Below are 26343 nucleotides of genomic sequence, written 5' to 3'. Positions count from 1 at the left end.
TTAAATATCCTTTGGAGTAAAAACTTCTCACAATATCCATTCATACATTTGATAAATAAATTATGAAGCTTTACTCTATCCCAGGGAATAAATAATAACATCTCTTCATTCAGCAGCTTGTGGTCAAGTTGGGGAGAAAAATGTGAATTTTTCCTCTCTGCTTTTTCACTTGACATACAGCCCTGTCTTGATAAACCTCTCCTTATTTTTTATGAAAGCAATACGGATTGAAATTTCTTTTCCCCATACATCATATTTTATATTCCATTCTTGAATTATTCTGTTCCATGTTCTGACTACGAAGTAGCCTCTGTGTTGTAAGCATCCTCTAAAATGCAGCAGGTCTCTCTGTCCAACTACAAGTACTTACTGAACACCTGCTCAGCGCCCAGAGCTTCTCTCAGCATCACAGGCGAACTGAGATAAGCACATCTAGATTCCTGAAGGCTTCACTGGACGGCTGACCTGCACTTTGCCATTTTACATTTTACAGGCTGGATTTTCCAACATTTATCCTCAAAATTATTGATAAATAGATTACACCTCTCCTGAAATAGTTGTTAGAACCATTTAGCTGAAAAAAAAAAATTCTTGGATTAGCAAGTTGATTTAGTGTGGTCAAAAGAAATAGAGCAAATAAAATAAGGGAAGGGACAGGTTCTGTAGCAGAGCTTGCCATGGGGCGATGGTGAGAACTGATTGCCGCTAGAAATCCTGTGGGGTGTTCCCTCTTATCTACATTATCTTCTAAATTCTTTCCACCATCCAGGATGTTTCCAAGTGATCTGAATAATCTAAAAACCAAGTTTTTTAGGATTCACAGAGTGCATGTTCTCCATCTCAGAATATAACAAATCAAGTACACAGCTGAGGACCAAAATCCTGTTTCATATTTTGTATTAACGTCAGCATCTTTGTAAAAGTCATTCTGCAATAAAATACATGAATAAAAATCAGACTAATACTGGAAATATATTTATTTAATAAAATGTGTTCATTTAGATGAAATGAATGTAGATGGTAACTTCTAAGCTTAGAACAGCTTCAGGCACCACTGCTGACTCTGTGGAGTCTAAATCTTCCGTCATTTACGAGGGTCCTTTAACAGCCATTCTGTACATGGATTTTCATGTGCTTTCAATTTTTTTTTTTTTTTCACTTCTCAGTTGTGAATTAGCTCCTGGTTACCCTGATGAATTTCCTTTATTTTGTTGCTCTCATGGAAGCTTCTTTGTGGCTTAGTTCTTGTTATGAACAGAGCATTCATATTGTATTTATACCAGGAGAAACGGAAAGGCAAGAGCTCACCACCTTACAGTCAGTCAGAACTAGAAGAAAGGGAGTGTTTCCTCTCTTCTTAAAAAGCTCAATCTATGTTGCAGCACAACGTCTCTGAGAATTCGATGGAGAGGAAGCCATTGGAAGCATGAAAGAGCAAAAGATATCATTTGGCTCTCAACACCTAATGATTGAGGGCTCCGTTTCACTGTGTAAACACTGTTCTGGAGTTGGCTTCTGGGCTTCCAATACTCTGCAGCCTTACTTCTAATTCTGCCTGTGAGGGCCACCCTCACCCCAGGGGGGGGTGGGGGGAGGGGGAGAGGAGGTAAGCATAAGGGCAACTCAACCTGCTGCTCTGGCTATAGCATTAATGAAATGTAATGAAATACCTGTTAAATGGACATACGTGTTAGAGAAGAGTGATCCTAGTGAGTCTTGACACGTATCATCCAATTATTTAAAGAACATTAACTGCCAATGTTTATTAATATATTTACTTTGTTACTCTGATCTGTACAAATCTGTGTAATATTGATGGTAAGTGCTTTAAATGATGAATTCAGGCTGGGGTGGTGGTCAGGTAATTTGCCTAAGATGCTCAGATCTAGTTAGTTTCTAGGCAGAAACTAGAGGGCTTTCAGTATTCTCAGATGGAAACATAGTAAAAGTCAACATGGTGTAGGGCTTAAACTGATCTCTACTTTCCAATCAGGTAACATATTTTAAAGACTATTTTCTCTTTACATTTTTTAAACACCTTTCTTGGGCCCCTGCTTTGTGCATGGTCTCCGCCTTGAGAGCACACACAGGAGACAGTCTTCTTTATCCCCGAGGCCCAGCACGCCAGTGTGGTACACGTGGGTGCTGTAAGGTAGCTTTGATCACACCCATCACCAGTCGGCCTGAATCTGTATGTACATGTTTCTCTGTATAGGACATGAACATCCCTATGGAATAATAATGAGCCATCTTCAAGCCACTGCACTCCTGCCACACCGCCTAAGGGGCTCCATATCTCCATCCACTCTCCAGGAGCCCTTCTTACTGGAGCAGCCATTCTCAGAGATGGGAGGTCCGTTCATCCTAAAGCCCAGGCACCCACTGAGGAGCCAGCAGCAGAAAAGTGAGTCCCTCCCCTCCTGCAGGTGTCTTCTCTCAACTCATGTGTCCATTCCTAGAAACAAAATCGTAACACAGAGCTGATTCTCCATGCCAGGGAGAAGGGCAGTGTAGGCAAGGATCCAATCTTCACCAAGAATGAGACTGAGAGAAATGCCAAGGGTCTGTCCTCAAGAGCCAACTCACTTCTAGAAAGCTTCTTTTCATTCCGCCAGGTAGTAGTAGTTCCCTTCTCTGTATCCCCAGGGCCCTTCATGCATATTTTAAGTATGTGTGTACATATCTGTGTGTCTTATTAGAATATGGGCTTCTTAAGGCCTGGAAAGTCATGTTTTCCCCATCTCAGGGCTTTCCTCAGGATCTAGGCCACAGCAGAAGGGGATTTATGACTGCTTAGCTTAGACACACAGGAATGGAAGAGTGGAGTAGAAGAGTTTCGGAGCTGAACTGGAATCTATTCTGAGCTTGGGCTGAAGTGGCCTCTAAGTTCTACCTCCACAGCGAGCCATGAGGACCAAGCTCACTTTCCCTGTGTGCTTCTGATCGAGGACTAGACTGGAGTAGGACCGAGTGTGTATGGTTGGGGGCTTTTTAATCTTCCTTCTTACCATTCTTTTTCCTACCATTCCTGTATTTTCCCATCAGTATTTCTCTTTTTGAAGAAAATGTATTATTAATTTGAGGAATAGTGTGGCCAGAATGGAATTCCCACTTAAAGTGTTTTTATTTTTATGATAGTTATTCTATAAGCACAAAGTTTTACACATTTTATTTTTTAATATTCATACCCTATTTACAAGCATGAGGTAACACTACTCCAATCTTGCCAGGACCGTTGAAGAAAGGCTAGGTTTCTATAAAGTTAGCTTGTTCAATATCTCATAGTTTTCATGACAATAGCACTTATTTTCATTGGTCCCAGAGCAACATGAACTCTTACACAAGATAGTGTACATAACAAAAGGTCCATCTAAGCCCCAAAGTCCTTTTGAGAAAGTACAGAACTCAGTTTATACTTTGCCTTCTGTTTATGTCACAGAGTAGCTTTATATATAGCTTTAAATCAAATGAGTCAGAATCGATCGACGGCACTGGGTTTAAATCAAGGGATAGAGCAATGTTCTTAAGAGGTATTAAAGCTAAATAACTGAATACATTTGGATAGTTTTAGAAATAATAAAATCAGGTCAAGGGTAGGGAAACCAGGCCGAGTACAACTACTTCACCTACATATTAACCTGTACGTTCAACATTTGCACATGTTGACATTGCTGGATGTATAGAAATCCCTTCCTGGATTGAGGAATGTGTTTGTTTTCCTTGAGACTTTTAAAACGATGGAGTGTGAATGTTAGGGCAAGAAGAAAGAGTCTTAGTTAGGTGGAATGGTGGCAATCCTTCATGACTGCATACCCTCTGGAGGGTGCTAAGCCAAATGGAGAAGGGGATGGGGTCTGCTTTCAGAGGAGGAGACTGATGTCTTGATTGCCTTGGGCCCTCTGAGTGAGGAAAATCGTTCTCAACAAGGTTACTATGTGCTGTGCCTTGAGCTGAGGAATACATTATACATTTCATCCATTTTAGTACTCAGTTCCATGAGATGTCATGTTAAAGTTGAGGAACCTGAAGTTCAAAGAGATTGAGTAATTTGTTCCCGTACCTGGCAGAACCCTCTGATCCAGCACCGGAAGTACCGCACCTAAGGTTATACTTGCCACATCCTAGAAAAGCCAAGTCAGTGGGTATTTAAGGATATTTGGTGAAATGTTGCTCATCTGTTTATCCTTCCACAACTTGGCTCGTCTATGGACTCTTTTAGCATCTGGTTCTAAGCACTTAAGAAAATATTAGGATATCTTATCAGGAAACATCCATAGCTGAGTAGTAGAAAAGACCTCTCTGAACTCAGGTTTCATTGCTGAGCACCTGGTCTTAGAAAAGCTCTTCTTGTTCAGCATTCCTTTGACAGGGACTGTTGGGTAGCTAAAAATCATCTCTGGGTAGCATGGGTCGGTGTTACAAGAAACAAGGCCACCTGAGTTCTCATCACACAGCCAGCATTTAAAGGTGACTTCCCAAGAACGCTGTCCTCAGGGGGAGGCACATCGTGCATGGAACTGCCTGAGGGTTGTGGCCCCTTGGAGTGAAGGAGTTATAGGCTGCCCAGGAGCTGGGGTCAGGGAGGTTGAGTCATGAAGGGCAGATCTTTTTGATAAGAAAAAGTTCACAATAGTCAGGCACTCACTCAGAAAGCCAAAGAGGAAATCTAGAGGGGGGAGACTTACCGTAAAGGTAGGTGATTATCAAACTCTACTTGATTTTGATACCACATTTTTTAGCTTATGAAATGGGATCTGATCCTCATGGATCGTATTTAACATCAGTGAACTTGTACCACCAAGCACTAGGTGCCTCAGGAGGCACTGCAGCAGGAGCAGATAGCACCTGTAGGAAGTGTCTCCTCCAGAAGAATTGAACCTGAGTCTGATCAAGCCTCTGGATGTAACTATCCATTTATGGAATAAGGGAAAACAGAACAAGTTACCACCACGAGGATGTGATCCACCTGCCCAGGACGGGGGAAATTCTACACACTGAATGACTCCCTTTCTCTCTCTTCTAGCCCTAGCAAACAACGTGCTCTGCAAATGGAAACAGTGGAAATAAGTTTAAGTGAATTAATCTACTACTTCTAACAATCTCACTTCTTTCTTAGATGCAGGCCAGAAGACAGGTGAAAAGAAATGGCCTATGGTGAACTGGGCCTTTCGGCGGAACCCCAGCACTTGCCAGGACAACGTGTGCAGGGCTCTACCATCCCCCGAGCCAGGGAAGCTCTTTGGGGTTTCGCTCAAAGATGTTTGTCCCAATGATGACCTGCCCACTCCTCTCCGGGTAGGTCTCCTTTTGGCCTTCTGTGGCCCCCTGAGGAGGGAGATTGAGGAAGAGAAAGCTCTGCAAGCCCATGTGTTCTCATCCAAATCTATTTCTAAGTGGAGAAAGCACTAGACAGCCCCTGGCTTTGGCTGAGAAGCTTTGTTACATTCTTTCAAAGAATACAAATTTGACTTAGTTATTGCAGAATCATAAGGTAGACACAGAGAAAAAGGTAATTTTTCCATTCCAATAGTTTCAGCAAAGACCCACATATGTCTGCTCAGATAAGTCAGAACGTGCTCTGTGTTTACCAGTCTCTGAAGCAGAGGTTCCACCTCCTTTCACATTCTCCTTTCAGCTCCTACCTTGAACTTCTCGCTACTCTCAGCTTTCCCTTAGTTGCTTCTTCAGCTGAGACTACTCAATCTTACAACTCAAAATATTTCAGATGGTGTTTGATTTAATATTTCAGATGGCGTTTGATTTTATTTCAAGTGCATAAGCTTAAGACTACAAGACTTACCCTCTGGCATATACCAATATCTTAATCCTGATAGAATAAGTCAAACGAAAGCCACAAAGTTTAGCTTGTGTTGTCTCAAAGTAGTCTATTAAACCATCAGTGTTTCCAGTTATTGAGTATCTAGTATCCCTCCAGGGGCTATGCTAGTGCTTCACATGCTTGATGTGAAGAAAATCATCATCTTAAGGGCATGCTGGGTACCACCCCAGACCCTGCAACTTTCACGGAAAATTTGGGGTCCTTATCATTATCATCAGAGAGCCCTGGAGTTGCAGTGGTTAAGAGCTGGGTTGCTAACCTAAAGGTTGGCACTTGGATTCCACTGGTGGCTCCTTGGAAACCCTATGGGGCAGTTCTACTCTGTGCTATAGGATTGTTGGGAGTTGGAATTGTCCCAGGACAACTGGTTTGTTTTGGTTTGTGATTATCATCATCCCCATTTCACAAAGGAGATAAACAAAAGCTTTAATATAGGTAAGTACTGTACTTTCCCCAAGGTCACACAGTGAATCGGTGGTAAAATACATTTCAATGCCACAGATTACCTGACTCCAACACCTATTATCTTTCTACACTGCAAGCAGAGGCCTAGCTGGGGGTAGGGGGAGTTGGGCAGGTAGGGTGCCTGTCCTGTGCTCTGACTGTGTGCCCTGGGCACCACTTGAGGAAGGGTGCCAGAACAGTTTCTATTGGCCACCACAGTTTCCATGGCCAGCTGGGAGAGATCATTGAGAGATTTAACACTAATTGCCCTAGGCACTGCTTTCCCTAGATAGGCCCCTGACCGCAAGCAGGAGACATAAAGATAGAGAAAAAGGAAATGAAAAAGTAAGAAACCAAACTAAACCATTGCTATCAAGTCAATTCTGACTCATAGCAACCCTACAGGACAGAGTAGAAGTGCCCCATAGAGTTTCCAAGGAGCGCATGGTGGATTTGAACTGCCGACCTTTTGGTTAGCAACAGTAGCACTTTACCACTAGGCCACCAGGTTTTCCAGAAAGTGCTGAGAGGATTTATTTGGAGAAGGCTATCTGGAGGAGAAGGTTTTTGAGCCTGATTTTGAAAGAGGAGAGGAAATACAAGAAGTAGGAATGGGGGATACAGTTGCTTAAAAGGGATAAGCAAATGGGGAAAGAATGGTGAGGTAGGACAGGGTGATGTAACAGAAGTCTTAAAGTAGACAGAGAAGTTTGATTTAGAAATGTAAATTTACTGAAAAAGAAAATCTGAATAAAACAAGTGTTTGAAGTGTTTCAGTGTAGGAATGTAGAGTGGACCAATGAATAGAAAACATATTTACAGACGCGAAAAAAAAAAAAAAAACCTAAAGAATTTACTTGAGTCCTTCCAGCTTGAGCACCATACTCTCCTGTAGCCTAGCTCCGGATGCCAACAAGGACAAGCTTGTGCTGAGGCCTGTGTGTATGAAATTCTGCATATTGTCTTTTCCATTCCTTCCCCCCAGGATATGCTTTTCTTTCTTAAACAAAAAGGGCCTCTGACAGAGGGCATCTTCAGAATATCGGCCAGTGTCAGAGCATGTGGAGCCCTCAAGCAGAAACTAAACTCAGGAGAGAAGGTGAATTGGGAGGATGAGTCAGTTTTGGTAGTAGCATCTGTCTTAAAGGTAAGGAAGGTTCTAGCATTATCTTCACACAGTGTAGCTGTATAGAAATATGATTGGCTTCCTTCTTCATGATTGGCAAAGAGCCATAGTAGGTATAATACAGTCAGAATTTGAAAATCTGAAAAACATTACAGAAAGGTAAGGAAACTGCCGTGAGTGTTAAAAGCACCTGTCTGTATGCCACGTGCAAAAAAATTAAATAAATAAAAATTGGAAAGCACGCACTTACACACACACAAGCATCCTACTTTTGAAGAGCTCCTCACCGGAAATGATGGCAAAGTTTCCAAAAGAAATTTCTTTTGAAACTTTTGAAAATAATGACAAAAATTTCCCATAGTAAGGAAATTTTTACCTTATGATGAGTCCAAAAATACTCAGTCCATGAGACTAGAGGGACCCCAGAGGTCACGGTCCCCAGATCCTCTGTTAGCCCAAGACTGAACCATTCTCCAAGCCAACTTCAGACAGGGATAGGACGGGATTATAGGACAGAAAATGATTCTGGTGAGGAGTGAGCTTCCTGGCCCAAGCAGACACATGAGACTATGTGGGCAGCTCCTGTCTGGAGGCAAGGTGAGAAGGCAGAAGGGGACAGGAGCTCGTTGAATACATACAGAAAATACAGGGTGGAGAGGAGAAGTGTGCTGTACTCATTAGGGGAAGAGCAACTAGGAGGACATAGCAAGGTGTGTATAAGTTTTTGTATGAGAGACTGACTTGATTTGTAAACTTTCACTTAAACTAGAAGAAAATAAAATGAATAAATAAATGCTCAGTCAGGCCACCAACAGCTCCACTGGTTTTATCATCATTCCTTCCCATTCTCTTAATGCCTTTCACTTTAAAAGTGCCATAGGAATGATGCTACCATTGGGCCTTCTTTCATCTTGACCACCTTCGGCATTCTTTGTTAATACGTGTTGTGCTTAACCTGCCACGTAGTAACCTGCTCTTCTCAAATGCCTTGCTCTTCACATCCTTAGAGATGCCTCACATATTTTGAAAATAGGATCTACATCCAAGACCAACTTTAAGCAAAGTGTTGATCCCAGAACAGCCTCTGCAGGCCTGCTTCAGGGCTCTGGTCCCCAGCATGGTGGAGATGCAAGGAAGGCAGGGTAAAAACAGGGCCCAGGGCCTCCAACTCAGGCTGAGGCATAAAGGTCAAAAGTGCCTTGCCCTAGACATAAGTAAAGTAGAGTTTTCTGTATTCCCTTTCCAGTCAAGTGGCCAGGTGCCCATTTAATATTACTTAATGAGTTTATTTACAATCAAATCTGTCTTGGTAAAGGGGACATCATATATGCATCAGTAAATGGACGTTTCTTGCAAACCTGTGTCTTGGTCCATATGAAAATATATAGCAACAAATATTCTATCACTAGTGTGTACCTGCTTTTCTGTAACACCCTCCTGTCCACTAGCTTTTAACACGTAGGTTAGCATAAATTAGCCAGCCCCCAGATCAAAAGGCTTTGGCCCCTTACTGTGAGACTTCCACCAAGACAGTATGCAGAATTCTGCATGTACCAACAGCCTAAGCTGAATTTTTGCCCTATTGTTATTTTCTGAGTTCGGTGTTTGGTCTCCTTGGGATCCTTACAGGGCACTGGTAATGGAAGAAGGGACATGCTTCTGTTCAGGCAGTGCCCTGTTGGAAGGATGCAGAGGAAGCAAGGTCCCCATTGCTCTAATGAGTGGAGGGTGGGAGGGACTTGGGAAACTGACTTTGTCCGTTTTCTTCACAGCTAAGTCCTCAGAACGCAAAGCAGAGCCTGACACACACAGGACCTCAGTAAATATAAGAAAGAGTGAATGATTTCCAGATTGTCATCATGATAGTTGCCCTGAGGCATTTCCTGTACTAGCTGCTATTAAGAAAAGTCTCCTGGCACAGTGGTTAAGAGCTAAGGCGTGTTTTGACTGCTAACCATAAAGATTGGCAGTTAGAATCCACCAGCTGCTCCTTGGAAACCCTGTGGAGCAGTTCTTCTGTGTCCTATATGGTCACTATGAGTCAGAATAGACTCAAAGACAATGTTTTGTTGTTGTTGTTGTTGTTGTGGGGGTGTTGGGTGAGTGTTCGAGCTATTTATTTAGTGAGACCACTGGCAGAAAGATGGGACTTTGAAGCTAGCAAGGTGATCTGACGTTTTCCCCTTGTTATCACACTAAAATTAAGCTTAATAAATTTTAATAGGCCCAACTGTATGATATTAAGACAGATTTTCCAGGTCACCACTTAGGAAGCTGGCCTGTGGACGCCTGTGGCTCTAGTACTCAGAGGCCTGAAGTTTTGCTGTATCTAAATTTTGATCATTTCTTTCTGTTTTGGAACATTTTACTTCCCAAAGAAACTAAACCCCCAGAAAATATGATATCCTATCCCACCTTTCCAATTAAGGCGGGGAGCCCTGGTGGCACAATCATGAAGCACTCAGCTCCTAACGGAAAGGTCAGTGGTTTGAACCACCAGCCTCTCCTTGGGAGAAAAGGCCTGGCGATCTGCTCCCATAAAGATTACAGCCTAGGAAACCCTACGAGGCAGTTCTCTTCTGTCACATGGGGTCACTATGATGAGTCTGAATCCACTCAGGGGTGCACGGAAACAACAAAAACCCTTAAAGAGATGAAAAAGGAAGCTTTTATGAGAGGAGGTTTTTCCAAGAAGCACATATATCTCAAGTCAGAAGACCTACTCCTGTTTTATGTGTGTGTGAGTGTGTGCCTGTATTTGTGTGTGTGGTGTTTGTTTCAGAACTTTTCTTGCCAGGAATTAAGAACACCATGGCTGAAATAGATCATCAAAATGTGTATGTATCTCTTTTGAAGAAAATAATAGGATTTAGGGTGTTTATCACCAGGCCTTGTAATTTGTACCAGTTGGCTAAACTGTACATAAGCAGATTTCAGAAGATAGAAAGGGGCTTTACCTTTATTCCCATCACAGCCCAGACTCTGCTTTTATGCCACTAGTTTTAGTTGGAGAAAATCCAAGCACCTGCTTATGGGTGTGCAAGTCAGCAAAGAGGTGGAGCCGAGGTCTGTGGATGTCACAGTGTGGGTGGCTATGAAGGAAGTGGGGACCAAACTGAATTTTTCAACTAAATGTGATCTCTATCATTTGTATAATACACGTTTGCCCTAAGAATAATATTATTTTTCATCTGTTTTAGGATTTTTTTAGAAACATCCAGGAAAGTGTATTTTCCTCTGGTCTGTATTATCAATGGCTTACTGTTATTGATGAAGGGAATGAGGAGGAGAAAATAACTGGAATCCAGAGGTAATGATGCAGTCATTACCCAGCTCTGGCCATGCCTCAAAAATACAACCAACACACTCTCAGGAAAAAGAGCTTCTATTGTACAACTTTGCCTACTAAATAAGGACCACTGCCAAAGGGTTTCATGTGGTCACACCCATGGAGGCCAGTTTAAAAGTAGATGTCTACGTTGCTGCTGTCACCAAGTTACTGTTTTTCTCCTCACCTTACTAATAGGGGACCGTTGACCATTGTGCACCTTCTGAATATTTGAAATTAATAGGAGATAAAATCTGTTAGTCCAAGAGAGGTGGTAGAGGCCAACTCTGACAGCGTTATTATTTAAATTTCTCAAACTTTTAACTAACTAGAAAGTCTTGTTATGCTCAGGAAGTAAATTTAATGAAGCATTTCTGTATGCATTCATGCCTGCAACTCTGCTAGTCTCTGGGCACACAGAGGTGAAGGACCTAATCCCTCACCTGAAGAAACTCAGAGGCTGGTGGAGGAGAGAAGTAGATAAACTGAAGTGTCATCAGTGCTATAAAAGGGACATTCAGAAGTTCTGGGGGAACATGGTGGAGTGATAATTAGCTTCCTACGAGACTCAGAGAAAACAGAAGCTCAGATTGCAAAGTCAAGAAATGATCACAAAGAATTCCAGGTCTATGGCCATGCAAGTGGAAATTTCTGGCAGGACTCAACATGAATGCTATGTGCAACATAACAGAATAGGAAAAAAGTACTCAGTAACTCCATTTCCTAAGCTTTCCTTCTATGAAAAACCCTAGAATTCCAATAGTATGTAGTATGTGTATATGCCTGTTGAGAACAATTCTTTTTTCGCGACTTGCAAATGTTTTGAATTATCGCCTTCACAATACTTTTGGTGAACCCCCTTTTAGCAATAGAACATAGTATTTGCATTGAAGAGTTAGAAACTAAGGAACAGCGTGAAAGTCACCAAAAAACAAGGCGATGGAACAAAATACCACCTCTATTTCTCTTATAGTTTAGAGAAGACCATTTGAGTACAGTGAGCACCAAGTCCTATAGCTCTCTGTTGTGCATGTTACCAACTGCACTCCTGTTACGCTTTAGAGGAGACCGCTCGGGTACACCAAGTATCACATCCCATAGCTTGTTGCTGCTGCTAGTATAAAACCTGTGTACTTCACACTACTTTAAGGGTGTATCATCAGTCTGTAGTACTCAGAGCTGGGCTCCCTGTTGCTGGTGCCGTTTTGGTGACCATATTTTCTCCTAGTTGCAGCATCTTGGTATAAAAAAAAAAGTAAAACTCTGAATATGAACTGAGAAACAGTTCCAATGCATGATTAGAAAAAAAAAACATCAATCACAAATATTAGAACATTGAAAATTATACTCTTGTAAACTTGTAGAAGAAAGTGGTACCATTGAGATTGATTTGGAATAAAATTGACCTGGGATGCTGCTGAGCAGAGCAGATCTCAGAACGTACTTATATGTCTTAGTAGATAAGATTTGAACTTTTATCATCAGGCGGCGTGTTTTCATTGTTACCTTGGAAATAAAGGGAGTATTTTCAATGCAATTGCTGTTTAATTTCATCAGTAACTTTTGTAAGTGTTAATTGAGCACATTCTGGAATGTTATGGGGTTTGTGTGTCCTAAATTTATATTAAATTCTACATTAATGAGATTAGTCCAAGTGAAACTCAGAAACCCTGTGGCATAGTGGCTGAGTGCCATAGCTGTTAACCAAAGGGTCGGCAGTTCGAATCCACCAGGTGCTCCTTGGAAATGCTATGAAGGGGTTCTGCTCTGTCTTATAGGGTCGATATGAGTTGGAATAGACTCGACAGCAACAGGTTTTGGTTTTTTTTTATTGTTGTTAAACACATGGTAGTGGTTTCTGGGAAATATTGCAGGCAGCATTTTTTATGAGACAGAGTTCTACATTCTTTTAGGGTTTTCACTGGGTTATGGACATTGTGGACAAAAAAATGTCTTGTCTCTCTCCTTATTTACAAATTCTTAAAGAAATGACTTAAGAGTGTGTTCTTCTGTATTTCAAGGCTTTTAGACCAACTTCCAAAAGCCAATGTTGTTCTCCTGCGATACCTTTTTGGGGCTTTACACAACATTGAACAACATTCTGCATCGAATCAGATGACTGCATATAATTTATCAGTCTGTATCGCCCCAAGCATCCTTTGGTCTTCTACTTCCTGCAGCCCAGGACTGGAAAATGAATTGACAAAAAAGGTAATCCTATTTCTCCTTTTTATGCCTTTGGGGCCTGAGTCCTCACTTCGAACTTGAAAATCAGGTTGTTATCTAAAGCACCATTTTTTAAAAGTATACACTTTAATCCTACTCTTCTGGGATGGCAGAGTCATTTGTCTTATCATGGTGGGGTATGGGAAGGTGGGTCGTTAAGTGGGAAATTGAGAGCAGCTGAGTCACTTCTTTCCCATTCAGGACACTAAATATAAGACTGACTGAACCATAAACCAAAACCCATTGCCATCAAGTGGATTCCGACTTAACAGCAACCCTATAGGAAAGAGTAGAACTGCCCCATAGGGTTTCCAAGGAGTGGCTGGTGAATTTGAAGTGCTGACGTTTCGGTTAGCAGTGTGCTGTTTAACCAGTGTGCCACCAGAGCTCTGACCAAACCATAGAGAGATAAAAAAGTGGTGTGATATGATAGAAAAAACCTGGGCTTTGAAGTTAGACAAGCCAAGCTTCAACTCTCAACCTTACCATTGCTGAATGTGTAACCTTGGGCAAAGTCTCCAAGCCAGCCCCCTCATCTAAACATTGGTAGTTCTGACAGCACCGAGCTCATCTAGGCATTGCTTGCAGTTGTGCCCATGCACATCCCAGGGGGCCAGGCAATATGAGCACCCTTGGTTCCACACACACTAGACTTCTGCCAACACTGGCCCACTCAGAAATACTTGGCTGCCCTTTTATGTCTGCTATTGGGGTGAAGAAACTAGTAAAAGATTCCAGAACATCCTAAGGGAGCAGCAGGGTGCCTAATAAGATCACAGTTTCCCCCTAGCACCCCCACAGAGCAAGCCTAAGGCAAGACAATGCTTGGGGAAGGACAGCAGTTCGACAGACAGACAGATTTTTCTACCCCACTGCCCCATTCCTTCACAGTCAGCCCACAGAGAAATTCCACTTCTCACGCTTCAGATACTTCTTCACTTAACAAGTGAATTTCATGAATTTTCATGTATCAGATGCTTTATAAATTGAATAACATCTTTACCCCCAACACCATATGTGGGTTATTTAAAAATTATCTGAATGTTAACTGTGTAGCCATTGGTATAAAAATATTAACCATTAAGCCAGGGACACAAATTTCATGTTTATTTCACTGATTAAGTGCATTTTTAACGTCTTTGCCCAAACTACTCTTGAAAGTATCACAGTTTCTTAGAGAAAACTAGTTTATTTGCTTTCACATCAACTCTGAATTTGTCTCAGAATTCTTTCACATTTTGGTTAGATTCAGGGTGCCTATATGAAATGTGATTTATAACTTTGTCATATTAAAAAAAAAAAAAACATTTTTGCCATTTTGTGTTCCAGATTTCTCTTGTACAATTTGTTATCAAAAATTGCTTGAACATATTTGGAAAAGACATCACTTCCCTCTTAGAGGAAAGCTCAATGATCACAACAATGAGTTGTGCTTATTCAGAGAAGGCTTCAGGTACTGTGAAGAATTTAATGGCTTTTCTAAGAAAGAGTGAGCCTGGTAGGAGTCATGGGTGATGCCGAGACAGCAACTGTCCTGGAGCCCACAGCATGACCAAGGACAATGAAGCTGGGCCTAGGGGTCTTCTTACTGCTTCTTCAGAAGGGTGGCTCATGGATAGGGGGAGATAGGACACTGTTGTCAGATCAAAGAAAAGACCAAGTCCACGATGTCAAGAAGTTGCTAGTGCAGCTTGTAACAGCATCAGGACAGAGCATGGTAGGATACAGTGGTTTGGAGACTTTTTCAAACAAAACTTTAAATGGAACCCTGATAGATCTAACAGATGCGCTCTGGTTGAAACCAAAGTGAGGGGCCAAGAGCACTGCCTGTTTTATTTCTCCCCCTTTTCTTGCTCAGTGTCCCTGAGGTACCTCAGGGATCCAGTGCTCTTTGAAACAGTTTGAAAAGAACCAGCATCATTGAGAAAAAAAGGACTTGATGTCAAACAGCCTATTCAGAGTGTGAACCCCTGCCCCACTGTTAGCAGTTCTGTCTTCTGTGGCCAGTTTTTCCATCTCAGCCTCAAATTCTTAATCTCTAAAATTCAGATAAAAATGGTATCTAAATCTCAGGATATTTGTGAGGATTAACTAAGATAATGATGTCAAGTGAATTTGTAAAAAAGACAACAATGGACTAGTAGAGATTTCTCTGAGGCCAGGCTCAGTAGCTAGCATTATTTGAGTCTAGGTAATCATAGCTAAGGGGCCCCTGGGTGGTGCAAACAATTAAGCGCCCTGCTACTAACCGAAAAGTTGGCAGTTCAAACCTGCTCAGAGATGCCTTGGAAGAAGGGCCTGGCAATCTCCTTCCAAAAGGTCACGGTCATGAAAACCCTATGGAGCACAGTTGTGTTCTGCAACATGTGGGGTCGCCATCAGTCAGAATTGTCTCAATAACACCTGGAGATCATAGCTAACTGCCAACAGCCCATTTTACAAGGTGGATTTTAGATTCAGAACCAGTATCATGTATCATGCGTCCCTTCATATTTTTGCTATTTATTGGTTGTATGATATGTATCTCAGTGCTCTGAGGAAATCCTTAAGAAAGTCCATTTTATCAGGAACTGAGATGAGTCAGTCTAGTATCTGAGAATATGTTTATGCCAAGAGAACTTTTTTTTTTTTCTCATTCAGAAGTAACAACGGAGCAGCCTCTTGAATCCAAGCCGATAAGAGTTATACTAATGTACAGAAAGAGACAGCTGCGGGATTCTGCCCAGGCCCCTTCTGACGTGGACCAACCACCTGTCACCATTTTCTGAGTCCCTGAAGATTAGAACAGCCATAATCGTATTGGACTCTTCCATATCACTCCTATCTATAAGACACCACTGAGAGCTGTTGTGTTTTCCAAAATGTTTGTAGGGCTTTGCTGAATTTGTGTTTTATGGGATTTTTTCCCAAAATGTAAAGGTGTACAACTAATGAGGACAGGAAAAAACCTCAGGGTAATGCTTATCTCTGTGAAAGAAGGAAGGGGATGGGATAGGATAAAAGAAATTTCAAGCATATGGGTGTTATTTTATATCTTAAAAGAAAGATTTAAAAATGCTAACATTTTTCATATGCTTTTCACATCATTTTTAAAAATATTGTGATTTTGGAGAAAATTTACATAGAAATTAGGTCCTCATTTAACAATGTCTATACATATTCAATGACATTGGCTTTACTTCTCAGAATGTGTCAGCATTCTCATTATTTCCGTTCTGGTTGTTGTGTTTCCATTAATCTAGCTCCTTGACCCTCCTTACCTTCTCATCCTTGGTCTAGAGTAAATATTAACTGTTAGGTTTCATTTAGGTGGTTGGTTAGAGTAGCACAGTATTCACTGGCGATATTATTTATTGCTATGATCCACTCAGTCTTTGGCTGCTAGGTGACCTCTGGGAATAGTTTGAGTTCCAAGTTTAAAAGGCATCCCAAGGCAATAGTCTCAGGGTTCCTCTAGTCTCTACCAGTCCAGTAGGTCTGATCTTTTTCTAGGAATTTGAGTTTTGTACTTCTTTTTTTTTTTTTTTTCATTCTCTCTGGAACCATCTATTGTGTCCCTGATCAAAATGGTTGATAGTGGTAGCTGTGTACCATCTAGTTCTTCTGGTCTTATGGTAGCAAAGGCTGTGGTTTGTGTGGGACATGGGTCCTATGGATTAATTTCCTTCTTGAGTCTTTGGTTTCTTTCACTCTCCTTTGCTCCAGACCGGAAGAGATCAGGAGTTGTATCTTAGCTGGCCGCTCACAAGCTTTTAAGGCCCCAAACGCTACTCAACAAACAGGGATGTAGAACATTATCTTTATGTGCTATGTCCTACCAAGTGGCCAGGTTGTCCCCTGAGATTATGATCCTAAGCCCTCAAACTGCTTCACATCATTTTTTAATAAATAAAAAGTTTAGATAGTTTTTATTGCATAAATATCCACAACATACCTATGTTTGCATATGTAAGTAAATAAAGTATTATTGAATGTACCAAGGGCTGCCAAAAGAACAAACAAATCTGTCTTGGAAGAAATACAGCCAGAATGCTCCTTAGAAGCAAGGATGGTGAGACTTGGTCTTTGGACTTGTTATCAGAAGGGATCAGTCCCTGGAGAAGGGATGGATTGACACAGTGGCCACAACAATGGACTCAAGCATAACAACAATTGTGAGGATAGCGCAGACCGGGCAGTGTTTTCTTCTGTTGTGCATAGTGTAACAACAACAAAGTATTATTCAATGAATCAGTAACCTACACAAATTTTTATCATTCTGCAACTTTTTTTTAAACCTTAACATATTTTCTCCATATTGATATATGTAGAACTAATTCACTCAGTCTAGTTGTTTTATGGAGTCCCTGAGTGGTAAAAATAGCTACCATGCTTGGCTGCTACCTGAAAGGTTTGGAGGTTTGAGTCTATCCAAAGGTGCCTCAGAAGAAAGGCATGCTCTCTACTTCTGAAAAGTCAATGATTGAAATCCCTGTTAAGCCTTGTTCTACTCTGAAGGACGTGGGTTTGCCAAGATTCCGAGTCAACTCAGTGCTAACTTTTCTCTCTTTTTTTTTTTTTTTGAGTTTCTATAAGTTGCTAAAAAGCCCTAGTGGTATACTGGTTAAGTATTTGGTGGTAACCCAAGGGTAAGTGGTTTGAATCCACCAACCACTCCACGGGAGAAAGATGTGGCTCACTTATGCCTAATGTATCTCCCTTTTTTTATTTGTTTGTATGTGTACAACTGGCTTATTGAAAAGCCTGATTCACTGGGGTACAGCTATGGAATTGCTTTACTTATTTATTTTTTTCTAATCACTGCCTTTGACTGTGCTGAATCTCCCTTTCTAGTCCTTTAATGATATGCAGGACAGATCTCACAGCTGATTACTTTCACATATTAAACAGTGCAGTTCAGTTCTGTCCACTTATCCCAGTTTAAGTTAGCAGTCTCATGGCCTTCCTCTCTGCCAGCTCAGCCCAATCGTAACTGGAGGAACTTGGATTTAGGAGGGAGCCTCGTCTGCTCTTTTGCTTCTCCTCATCCTCTTATGGTCTTCATCTCTCCTCCAACGTAGTGGATTGGGGTGAGGGTGGGGGTCGTGGAAGCCTTTGGAATCTTCTCTTTACTGACATGAGCTGCGCTTTGATTCACTGAGTTGGCAGGCACCTTTATGTTGGGGGATATAGGTGAATTCTTTGTGAAATGAATGAAAAACTCTGACTTCTCCTGACCCACCTCCCCATTCCCATCCTTGGTAGTTCAAACCGCATTCTCTTTCTTTTTTTTTAAATTAGTTTTTATGGTTCTTTAAGTGAAAGTTTACAAATCAGGTTAGTCTCTCATACAAAAATGTATATACACCTTCCTAGACACTCCTACCTGCTCTCCCTCTAATGAGATAGCACAATTCTTCCCTCCACTCTCTCTTCTTGTGTCCATTTGGGTAGCTTCTGGCCCCCTCTGCCTTCTCATCTCCCCTCCAGACAGGAGATGCCAACATAGTCTCATGTGTCTACTTGATCCAAGAAGCTCGTTCTTCACCACTATCATTTTCCATCCCATACTCCAGTCCCATCCCTATCTGAAGAGTTCACTTTGGGAAAGGTTCCTGTCTTGGGCTAACAGAAGGTCTAGGAACCATAGCCTTCTAGTCCCAGTCTGACCATTAAGTCTGGTCTTTTTCTGAGAATTTGGGGTCTGCATCCCACTGCTCTCCTGCTCCCTCAGGGGTTCTCTGTTCTGTTCCCTGTCAAGGCAGTCATCGGTTGTGGCTGGGTACCATCTAGTTCTGCTCTCAGGCTGATGTAAAAACCAGAGCCAAACCCAGTGCCGTCGAGTCGATTCTGACTCATGGCGACACTATAGGACAGAGTAGAACTGCCCCATAGAGTTTCCAAGGAGTGCCTGGCAGATTCGAACTGCTGACTCTTTGGTTAGCAGCTGTAGTGCTTAACCACTATGCTACCAGGCTGATGTAGTCTCTGGTTTATGTGGTCCTTTCTGTCTCTTAGGCTTATCATTATCTTGTGTCTTTGGTGTTCTTCCTTCTTCCTTGTTCCAGGTAGTTTGAGACCAATTGATGCGTCGTAGATGGACACTTGCTAGCGTTTAAGACCTCAAACACAACTCTCCAAAATGGGATGCAGAATGTTTTCTTAATAGGTTTTATTATGCCAATTGGTTTAGATATCCCCTGAAACCATGGTCCGCAAACCCTCACCCCTGCTACTCTGGCCTTTGAAGCGTTCAGTTTATTCAGGAAACTTCTTTGCTTTTGGTTTAGTTTAGTTGTGTTGACCTCTCCTGTATTGTGTATTATCTTTCCCTTCACCTAAAATAAAGCATATCTACTACCTAATTACTGAAAACCCCTCTACCTCCCTTCCTCCCTCCCCCCTCTCCTAACCATCAAAGAATATTTTCTTCTGTGTTTAAACTATTTCTCCAGTTCTTATGATAGTACTCTTATACACAGTTTGTTCTTTTGCAACTAATTTCACTCAGCATAATGTCTTCTAGATTTCTCCATGTTATGAAACGTTTCATGGATTCATCATTGTTCTTTATCGATGCGTAGTATTCCATTGTGTGAATATACCATAATTTATTTATCCATTCATCTGCTGATGATCACCTTGGTTGCTTCCAACTTTTTGCTATTGTAAACAGTGCTGCAATGAACATGAGTGTACATATATCTGTTCGAGCAAAGGTTCTTATTTCTCTAGGATATATTCCAAGGAGTGGGATTGCTGGATCATATGGTAGTTCAATCTCTAATTTTTTAAGTGCCAAATCCATTTCCAAAGTGTTTGTACCATTTTACATTCCCACCTGCAATGTATCAGTGTTCCAGTCTCTCCACAACCTCTCCAGCATTTATTAGTATGTGTTCTTTGGATCAATGCCAGCTTTGTTGAAGTGAGACGGAATCTCGCTGTAGTTTTGATTTGCATTTCTCTAATGGCTAATGATCATGAGCCTTTCCTCATGTATCTGATAGCAGCCTGAATCTCTTCTTTAGTGAAGTGCCTGTTCATAGCCTTTGCCCATTTTTTCATATGGTTATTTGTCTATTTGTGGTTGAGTTTTAGCAGAATCATGTAGGTTTTAGCAGGCACAGATCGGAAATGTCATAGCTAAAACCTTTTTCCCAGTCTCTAGGTAGTCTTTTTGCTCTTTTGGTGAAGTCTTCGGAGGAGCATAGGTGTTTGATTTTTAGGAACTCCCAGTTATCTGGCTTTTCTTCTACATCTTTATTCTTGTTTTGTATACTGTTTCTGCCAGGTATTAGGGCTCCTAACGTTGTCCCTATTTTTTCTTCCATGATCATTATCATTTTAGATTTTATGTTTAGATCTTTGATCCATTTTGAGTATATTTTTGTGCATGGTGTGAGGTATGGGTCTTGTTTCATTGTTTTGCAGATGGATATCCAGTTATGCCAGCACCATTTGTTAAAAAGACTGTCTTTTCCCCAATTAACCTACTTTGGGCCTTTGTCAAATATCATTTGCTCATATGTGGATAGATTTATGTCTGGATTCTCAGCTCTGTTCCGTTGGTCTATGTATCTGTTGTTATACCAGTAGCAGGTGTTTTGACTACTGTGGCGGTATAATAGGTTCTAAAATCAGGTAGACTGAGGCGTTCCACGTTGTTCTTCTTTTTCAGTAATGCTTTACTTATCTGGGGTCTCTTGCCCGTCCATGTGAAGTTGGTGATTTGTTTCTCCATCTCATTAAAAAATGTCATTGGAATTTGGATGAGAATTGCATTGTATCTATAGATGGCTTTTGGTATAATAGACATTTTTACAATGTTAAATCTTCCTATCCCTGAGCAAGGTATGTTTTCCTGCTTACGTAGATCTCTTTTGGTTTCTTGCAGTAGTGTCTAGAAGTTTTCTTTGTATAAGTCCTTTACATCTCTGGCAAGGTTTTTTCCTAAGTATTTTATCTTCTTGGGGGCTACTGTAAATGGTATTGATTTGGTGATTTCCTCTTCGATGTTCTTTTTGTTGGTGTAGTGGAATCCAACTGATTCTTGTATGTTTACCTTGTATCCTGATACTCTGCCGAACTCTTCTATTAGTTTCACTGTTTTTTTGAGGACTCTAGGGTTTTCTGTGTATAAGATCATATCTTCTGCAAATAGAGATACTTTTTCTTCTGCTTTAGCAATCTGGATGCCATTTATTTCTTTATTTAGCCTAATTACTATGGCTAGACCATCTAGCACAATGTTGAGTAAGATTGGGGGTAAGAGGCATCCTTGTCTGGTTCCTGCTCTCATGGGAAATGCTTTCAGAATCTCTCCATATAGGATGATGTTGTCTATTGGCTTTGTATAAATGCTCTTTATTATGTTGAGGAATTTCCCTTCTATTCTTATTTTGCTGAGAGTTTTTATCATGAATGGGTGTTGGACTTTGTCAAATGCATATTCTGCGTCAGTGAAGAAAATCATGTGGTTCTTGTCTTTTTATTTTATTTATATGGTAAAAAGAAAAAAAACAATTTGTTTTCTTTGGGTTACATAATTTGTTTTTCTAATGTTGAACCATCCCTGCATAAACACCCCTGCATTCGTGGTATAAATCCCACTTTGTCATGGTGAATTTTTTTTTTTTTTTTGATATATTGTTGAATTCTGTTGGCTAGAATTTTGATGAGGATTTTTGCATCTAAGTTCATAAGGCTTATAGTTCTGTAATCTTCTTTTTTTTGTGGTGTCTTTACCTGGTTCTGGTATCAGGGATATGCCTGCTTCATAGAATGAGTTTGGGAGTATTCCGTCCCATTCTATGCTGTGAAATACTTTTAGCACTAGTGGTGTTAACTCTTCTCGGAAATTCTGGTAGAACTCTATAGTGAAGCCATTAGGCACAGGTTTTTGTGTGTGTGTGTGTGTGTGTGTGTGTGTGTGTGTGTGTGAGAGAGTTTTTTGATTACCTTTTCAATCTCTTTTTTTGTTATGCGTCTATTTAGTTGTTCTAGCTCTGTTTGTGTTAGCTTATGTAGGTAGTATGTTTCTAGGAACTCATCCATTAATTCTAGGTTTTTAAATTTGTTAGAGTACAATTTTTGTAGTAATCTGATATGATTATTTTAATTTCAGTTGGGTCTGTTGTAATATCGCCTATCTCATTTCTTATTTGGGTTATTTGTTTCCTTTCCTGTTTTTCTTTTGTCAGTCTGGCCAATGGTTTATCAATTTTATTAATTTTTTCAAAGAACCAGCTTTTGGTCTTGTTAACGCTTTCAATTGCTTTCCTCTTCTCTATTTCATTTAATTCTGCTTTAATTTTTATTATTTGTTTTCTTCTGGTGCCTGACTGTTTCTTTTGTTCCTCTCTTTCTATTTGTTCAAGTTGTAGGGACAGTTCTTTGATTTTGGTCCTTCTTTTTGTGCATTTATTGCTATAAATTGACCTCTGAGCATTGCTTTCGCTGTGTCCCAAAGGTTCTGATTGGAAGTGTTTTCATTCTCATTAGATTCTATGAATTTCTTTATTCCCACCTGAATGTCTTCTATAACCCAGTCTCTTTTGACAGAGTATTGTTCGGTGTCCAAGTATTTGATTTCTTTTCCCTGGTTTTTCTGTTCTTGATTTCTACTTTTATGGCCTTATGGTCAGAGAAGATGCTTTGTAATATATGTTTTGGATTCTGCAAAGGCTTTCTTTATGAACTAATATGTGGTCTATTCTAGAGAATGTTCCATGTGCACTAGAAAAGAAAGTATATTTTGCAGCTGATGGGTGAAGTGTTCTGTATGTGTCTATGAGGTCAAGTTGGTTGATTGTGGCATTTAGATCTTTCATGTCTTTATTGAGCTTCTTACTGGATGTCCTGTCCTTCACCAAAAGTGGTGTGTTGAAGTCTCCTACTATAATTGCGGAGCTGTCTATCTCACTTTTCGATGCCGTTAGTGTTTGTTTTATGTATCTTGCAGCCCTGTCATTGGGTGCATAAATATTTAATATGGTTATATCTTCCAGGTAAATTGTCCCTTTAATCCTTATATAGAGTCCTTCTTTATCCTTTGTGGTGGATTGAACTTTAAAGTCTATTTTGTCAAGAGTTAATATTGCCATTCCAACTTGTTATAGATTGTTGTTTTCTTGATATATTTTTTTCCATCCTTTGAATTTTAGTTTGTTTTCATCTCTAAGGCTAAGGTATGTCTCTTGTAGGCAGGATATAGCTGGAATATGTTTTTCTTTATCCAATTCGTACTCTCTTTCTCTTTACTGGTGCATTTAGTCCATTTACTTTCAGTGTAAGTATACATAGGTATGAGTTCATTGCTGTCATTTTGATACCTTTTTTGTGTGCATTGCTGACAATTTCATTTTCCACTGACCTTTCTGTGCTGAGAAGTTTTTCTTTGTAAATTGTAGTTGAATTTGTTTTTCATTGTAGTTAAATTTGTTTTTAGTGAGTCTTTATGTTTATCTTGGTTTTTATTTTGAAGCATGGGATTGTTAGTCTTCTTTGTGGTTACCTTAATATTTATCCCTATTTTTCTAAGTAGAAACCTAACTTGTATCTCCGTATATCACCTTGATTTCCTCTCCATATGGAAGATCTATGCCTCCTGTATTTAGTCCCTCTTTTTTGATTATTGTCATCTTTTACATAATGACATCAGTGATTCCGTGTTTTGAGCATTTTTTTTAATCTTATTTTATTTTTGTGATTTCCCTATCTGGGTTAATATCAGGATGCTTTGTTCTGTGTCCTTGTGTTGTGCTGATATCTGATATTATTGATTTTCTGACCAAAGAATTTCTTTACTAATTCGTGTAGCTTTGGTTTGGTTTTTGCAAATTCTCTAAGCTTGCGTTTATGTGTAAATGACTTAATTTCACCTTCATATTTGAGAGAGAGTTTTGCTGGATGTATGATTCTTGGTTAGCAATTTTTCTCCTTCAATATTGTATTTATGTAATCCCATTGCCTTCTTGCCTGCATGGTTCTGCTGAGTAGTCCGAACTTATTCTTCTCCTTTGTAGGTGAATTTTCGTTTATCCCTGGCTGCTTTTAAAATTTTCTCCTTATCTTTGGTTTTGTCACGTTTGATGATACTATATCTTGGTGATTTTTGTTTTGCGATCTATCTTTCATGGGGTTCAATGAGTGTCTTGGATAGATATCCTTTCATCTTTCATGATGTCAGGGAAGTTTTGTGCCAACAGATCTTCAACAATTCTCTCTGTACTTTCTGTTATCCCTCCCTGCTCTGGAATTCCATTCATACGCAAGTTATTTTTCTTGATACATTCCCAAATCTTTCTTAGGGTTTCTTCGTTTTTTTAAATTCTTTTCTCTGATTTTTCCTCAAATATATTGGTGCCAATTGCCTTATCCTCCATCTCCCCAATTCTGCATTCCAATTCCTCAATTCTACTCCTCTGACTTCCTATTGAGTGGTCTAGTTCTGTTATTTTTTGCTAATCTTTTGAATTTCTGAATGCTGTCTCTCTATGGATACTTGCAGCTTATTAAATTTTTCATTGTCTTCTTGAATCATCTTTTTAATTCTTTCAACTGCTTTTTCTGTGTGTTCCTTGCTCTTTTCCGTACATTGCCTGATTTCATTTCTGATATTGTCCTTGATGTCTTGAAGCGTTCTGTATAGTAATCTTTTCTTTTCCACAGCTGGCAATTCCAAGAATATATCTTCATCTGGGAGAGATCTTGATTCTCTGTTTTGGGGCATTGTAGAAGCAATCATGGTCTGCTTGTTCGTGTGATTGGATATCGACTGCAGTCTCCGAGCCATCTATAAGTTATTGTTATAATTTATTTTATATTTGCTCACTGAGTCCCATCTTCTTGTTTTGTTTTGTTTCAATATACCCACATGGGCTTCTAGAGTGCACTAACTTGATTACTGGAGCCTTTGAAGCACTAATGTCCTATTACCAGATGGTTAGAACTGTTACCAGGTATATGAGAATATAAGTCCATTCACTATTCTTGAGTAGAATCAGCTCAGGTGTCCTGATGGTCAGTCACCTCATGTGTGGTGTAGGTTCTCACCTACTATCTTAGAGGAGTAGTGGTGATAGTTGTATGCGCTAGTTTCTGGTAGAGGCAGGGGTCACACTCTGAGGAGGTCAGGGTTCCGACAGCCTTCCTGTAAGTGCCAGTGAGGAAGCAGTGTTCCCTTCTCTAGAGTGCCTTGGTGGGTGGGCTCTGCATCTGTACCTTAGGCACCCAGTGCTTATACCTGTAAAGACTGGTAGGTACCATTATCCTCAGAATCCTTTCAGGGGTGGCTAGGTGGTGTGGATGGAGCCTCAGCCCTCAGGTCCCTGCTCTGGGTAGGTGAGGGCTCTGTTTAATAGGTAGAGTGGTATCAGACCTCCAAAACCTGCCTCTCCACTGCTCAGCTGAAACAATTATAGTCAGACCTTTAGCAGATTTGCTTTTGCATTATAAAGGTCACCTGGTTCCATGTAGGGGTGAAAGCCAAAGTCTTTGAATCTCTTATGCCTGGACTGGAGCTGCTTCTGCTTTGATCTTCTGGTTTAAGGGAGTCAGGAAATTATTTTTCCCTGATTGTTAATTTGCTCCTTTTCCCAGGCCAGAAAAATGAATCAGACAAAAGCAGGTCACTACTATCTCAGGCCCAGGGAATTCAAATGTTATGAAGCTAGCTGGGGCAAGGAGTGGAGGGATCAGAGAGGTAGGAGATAGTAGTGTGGTAAAATAGACAAAATCACTTACCTTGTGTCCAGAACACTGTTTTATCTGAGGTTAGAGAGGTGTGTGTAGCCTGTGCGTTCTGGGTGGGTTCCCTGTCGAGATTGCCCCAGGGCTTTAGGGCTGTATCCCATGCTTGCCTCGTCTCAGGAAACTACCATCAGCCCCACCACATTTGCACCAAAGAGCGGCACCAAGGAATCGGAGTTGTGACGCTGTGTGGGCTTGGCAACTAGTCGCTGCTTCTTAGTGGTCTCTCACTTCCCTTGTCATTCAGGTTGGTGTGTAGCCTCTGTGTGCTGGCTGGGTCCCCGCCCACATTGCCCCAGGGGGTTAAGGTTGCATCCTGTGCTTGCCATGTCTCAGGAATCTACCATCAGGCCCACCGCATTCACGCCAAAGAATAGCTCCAAGGATTCAGAGCTGGGACGCTGCACAGGCTTGGCAACTAGTTGCTGCTTCTGTGTTGTCTCTTGTTCCCCTGTTACTCAGGTCGATTCCTTAGTTCTATGTTTGTTGATCAGGGTTTGTAGATTGTCATATATGTTATGGATTCATTTGTTTTTTTAGGTGTTTGTTGCAAGAGGGTTCAGTGGCAGCCTTTGACTATTCAGCCGTCTTGGCGCGCCTCTTACTGGCAGCATATAGTTGTTTTTTTTTTTTTTTTTAATTGAAGCT

At 40.7% G+C, this 26343-nt stretch overlaps 1 protein-coding gene across 1 annotated transcript in view; it reads left to right on the top strand.

The window, feature by feature from the left end:
• Positions 1-15731, top strand: part of LOC104845948 (rho GTPase-activating protein 20-like) — a 34134-nt gene extending 18403 nt beyond the window's left edge. Inside the window, exons 8-14 of the mRNA XM_023548515.2 lie at positions 2216-2404; positions 5117-5295; positions 7269-7430; positions 10610-10719; positions 12759-12948; positions 14293-14416; positions 15604-15731. Of these exons, the coding sequence (XP_023404283.2) occupies positions 2216-2404; positions 5117-5295; positions 7269-7430; positions 10610-10719; positions 12759-12948; positions 14293-14416; positions 15604-15731 (1082 nt within the window). The remainder of the gene's footprint in view (positions 1-2215; positions 2405-5116; positions 5296-7268; positions 7431-10609; positions 10720-12758; positions 12949-14292; positions 14417-15603) is intronic.
• The last annotated feature ends 10612 nt before the right edge of the window (positions 15732-26343 follow it).

This window comes from Loxodonta africana, chromosome 5 (assembly GCF_030014295.1).
Source record: "Loxodonta africana isolate mLoxAfr1 chromosome 5, mLoxAfr1.hap2, whole genome shotgun sequence".
Taxonomy (NCBI): domain Eukaryota; kingdom Metazoa; phylum Chordata; class Mammalia; order Proboscidea; family Elephantidae; genus Loxodonta; species Loxodonta africana.
The sequence above is the reverse complement of the archived record's forward strand: the minus strand, read 5'-3'. Positions and strand labels throughout refer to the sequence as shown.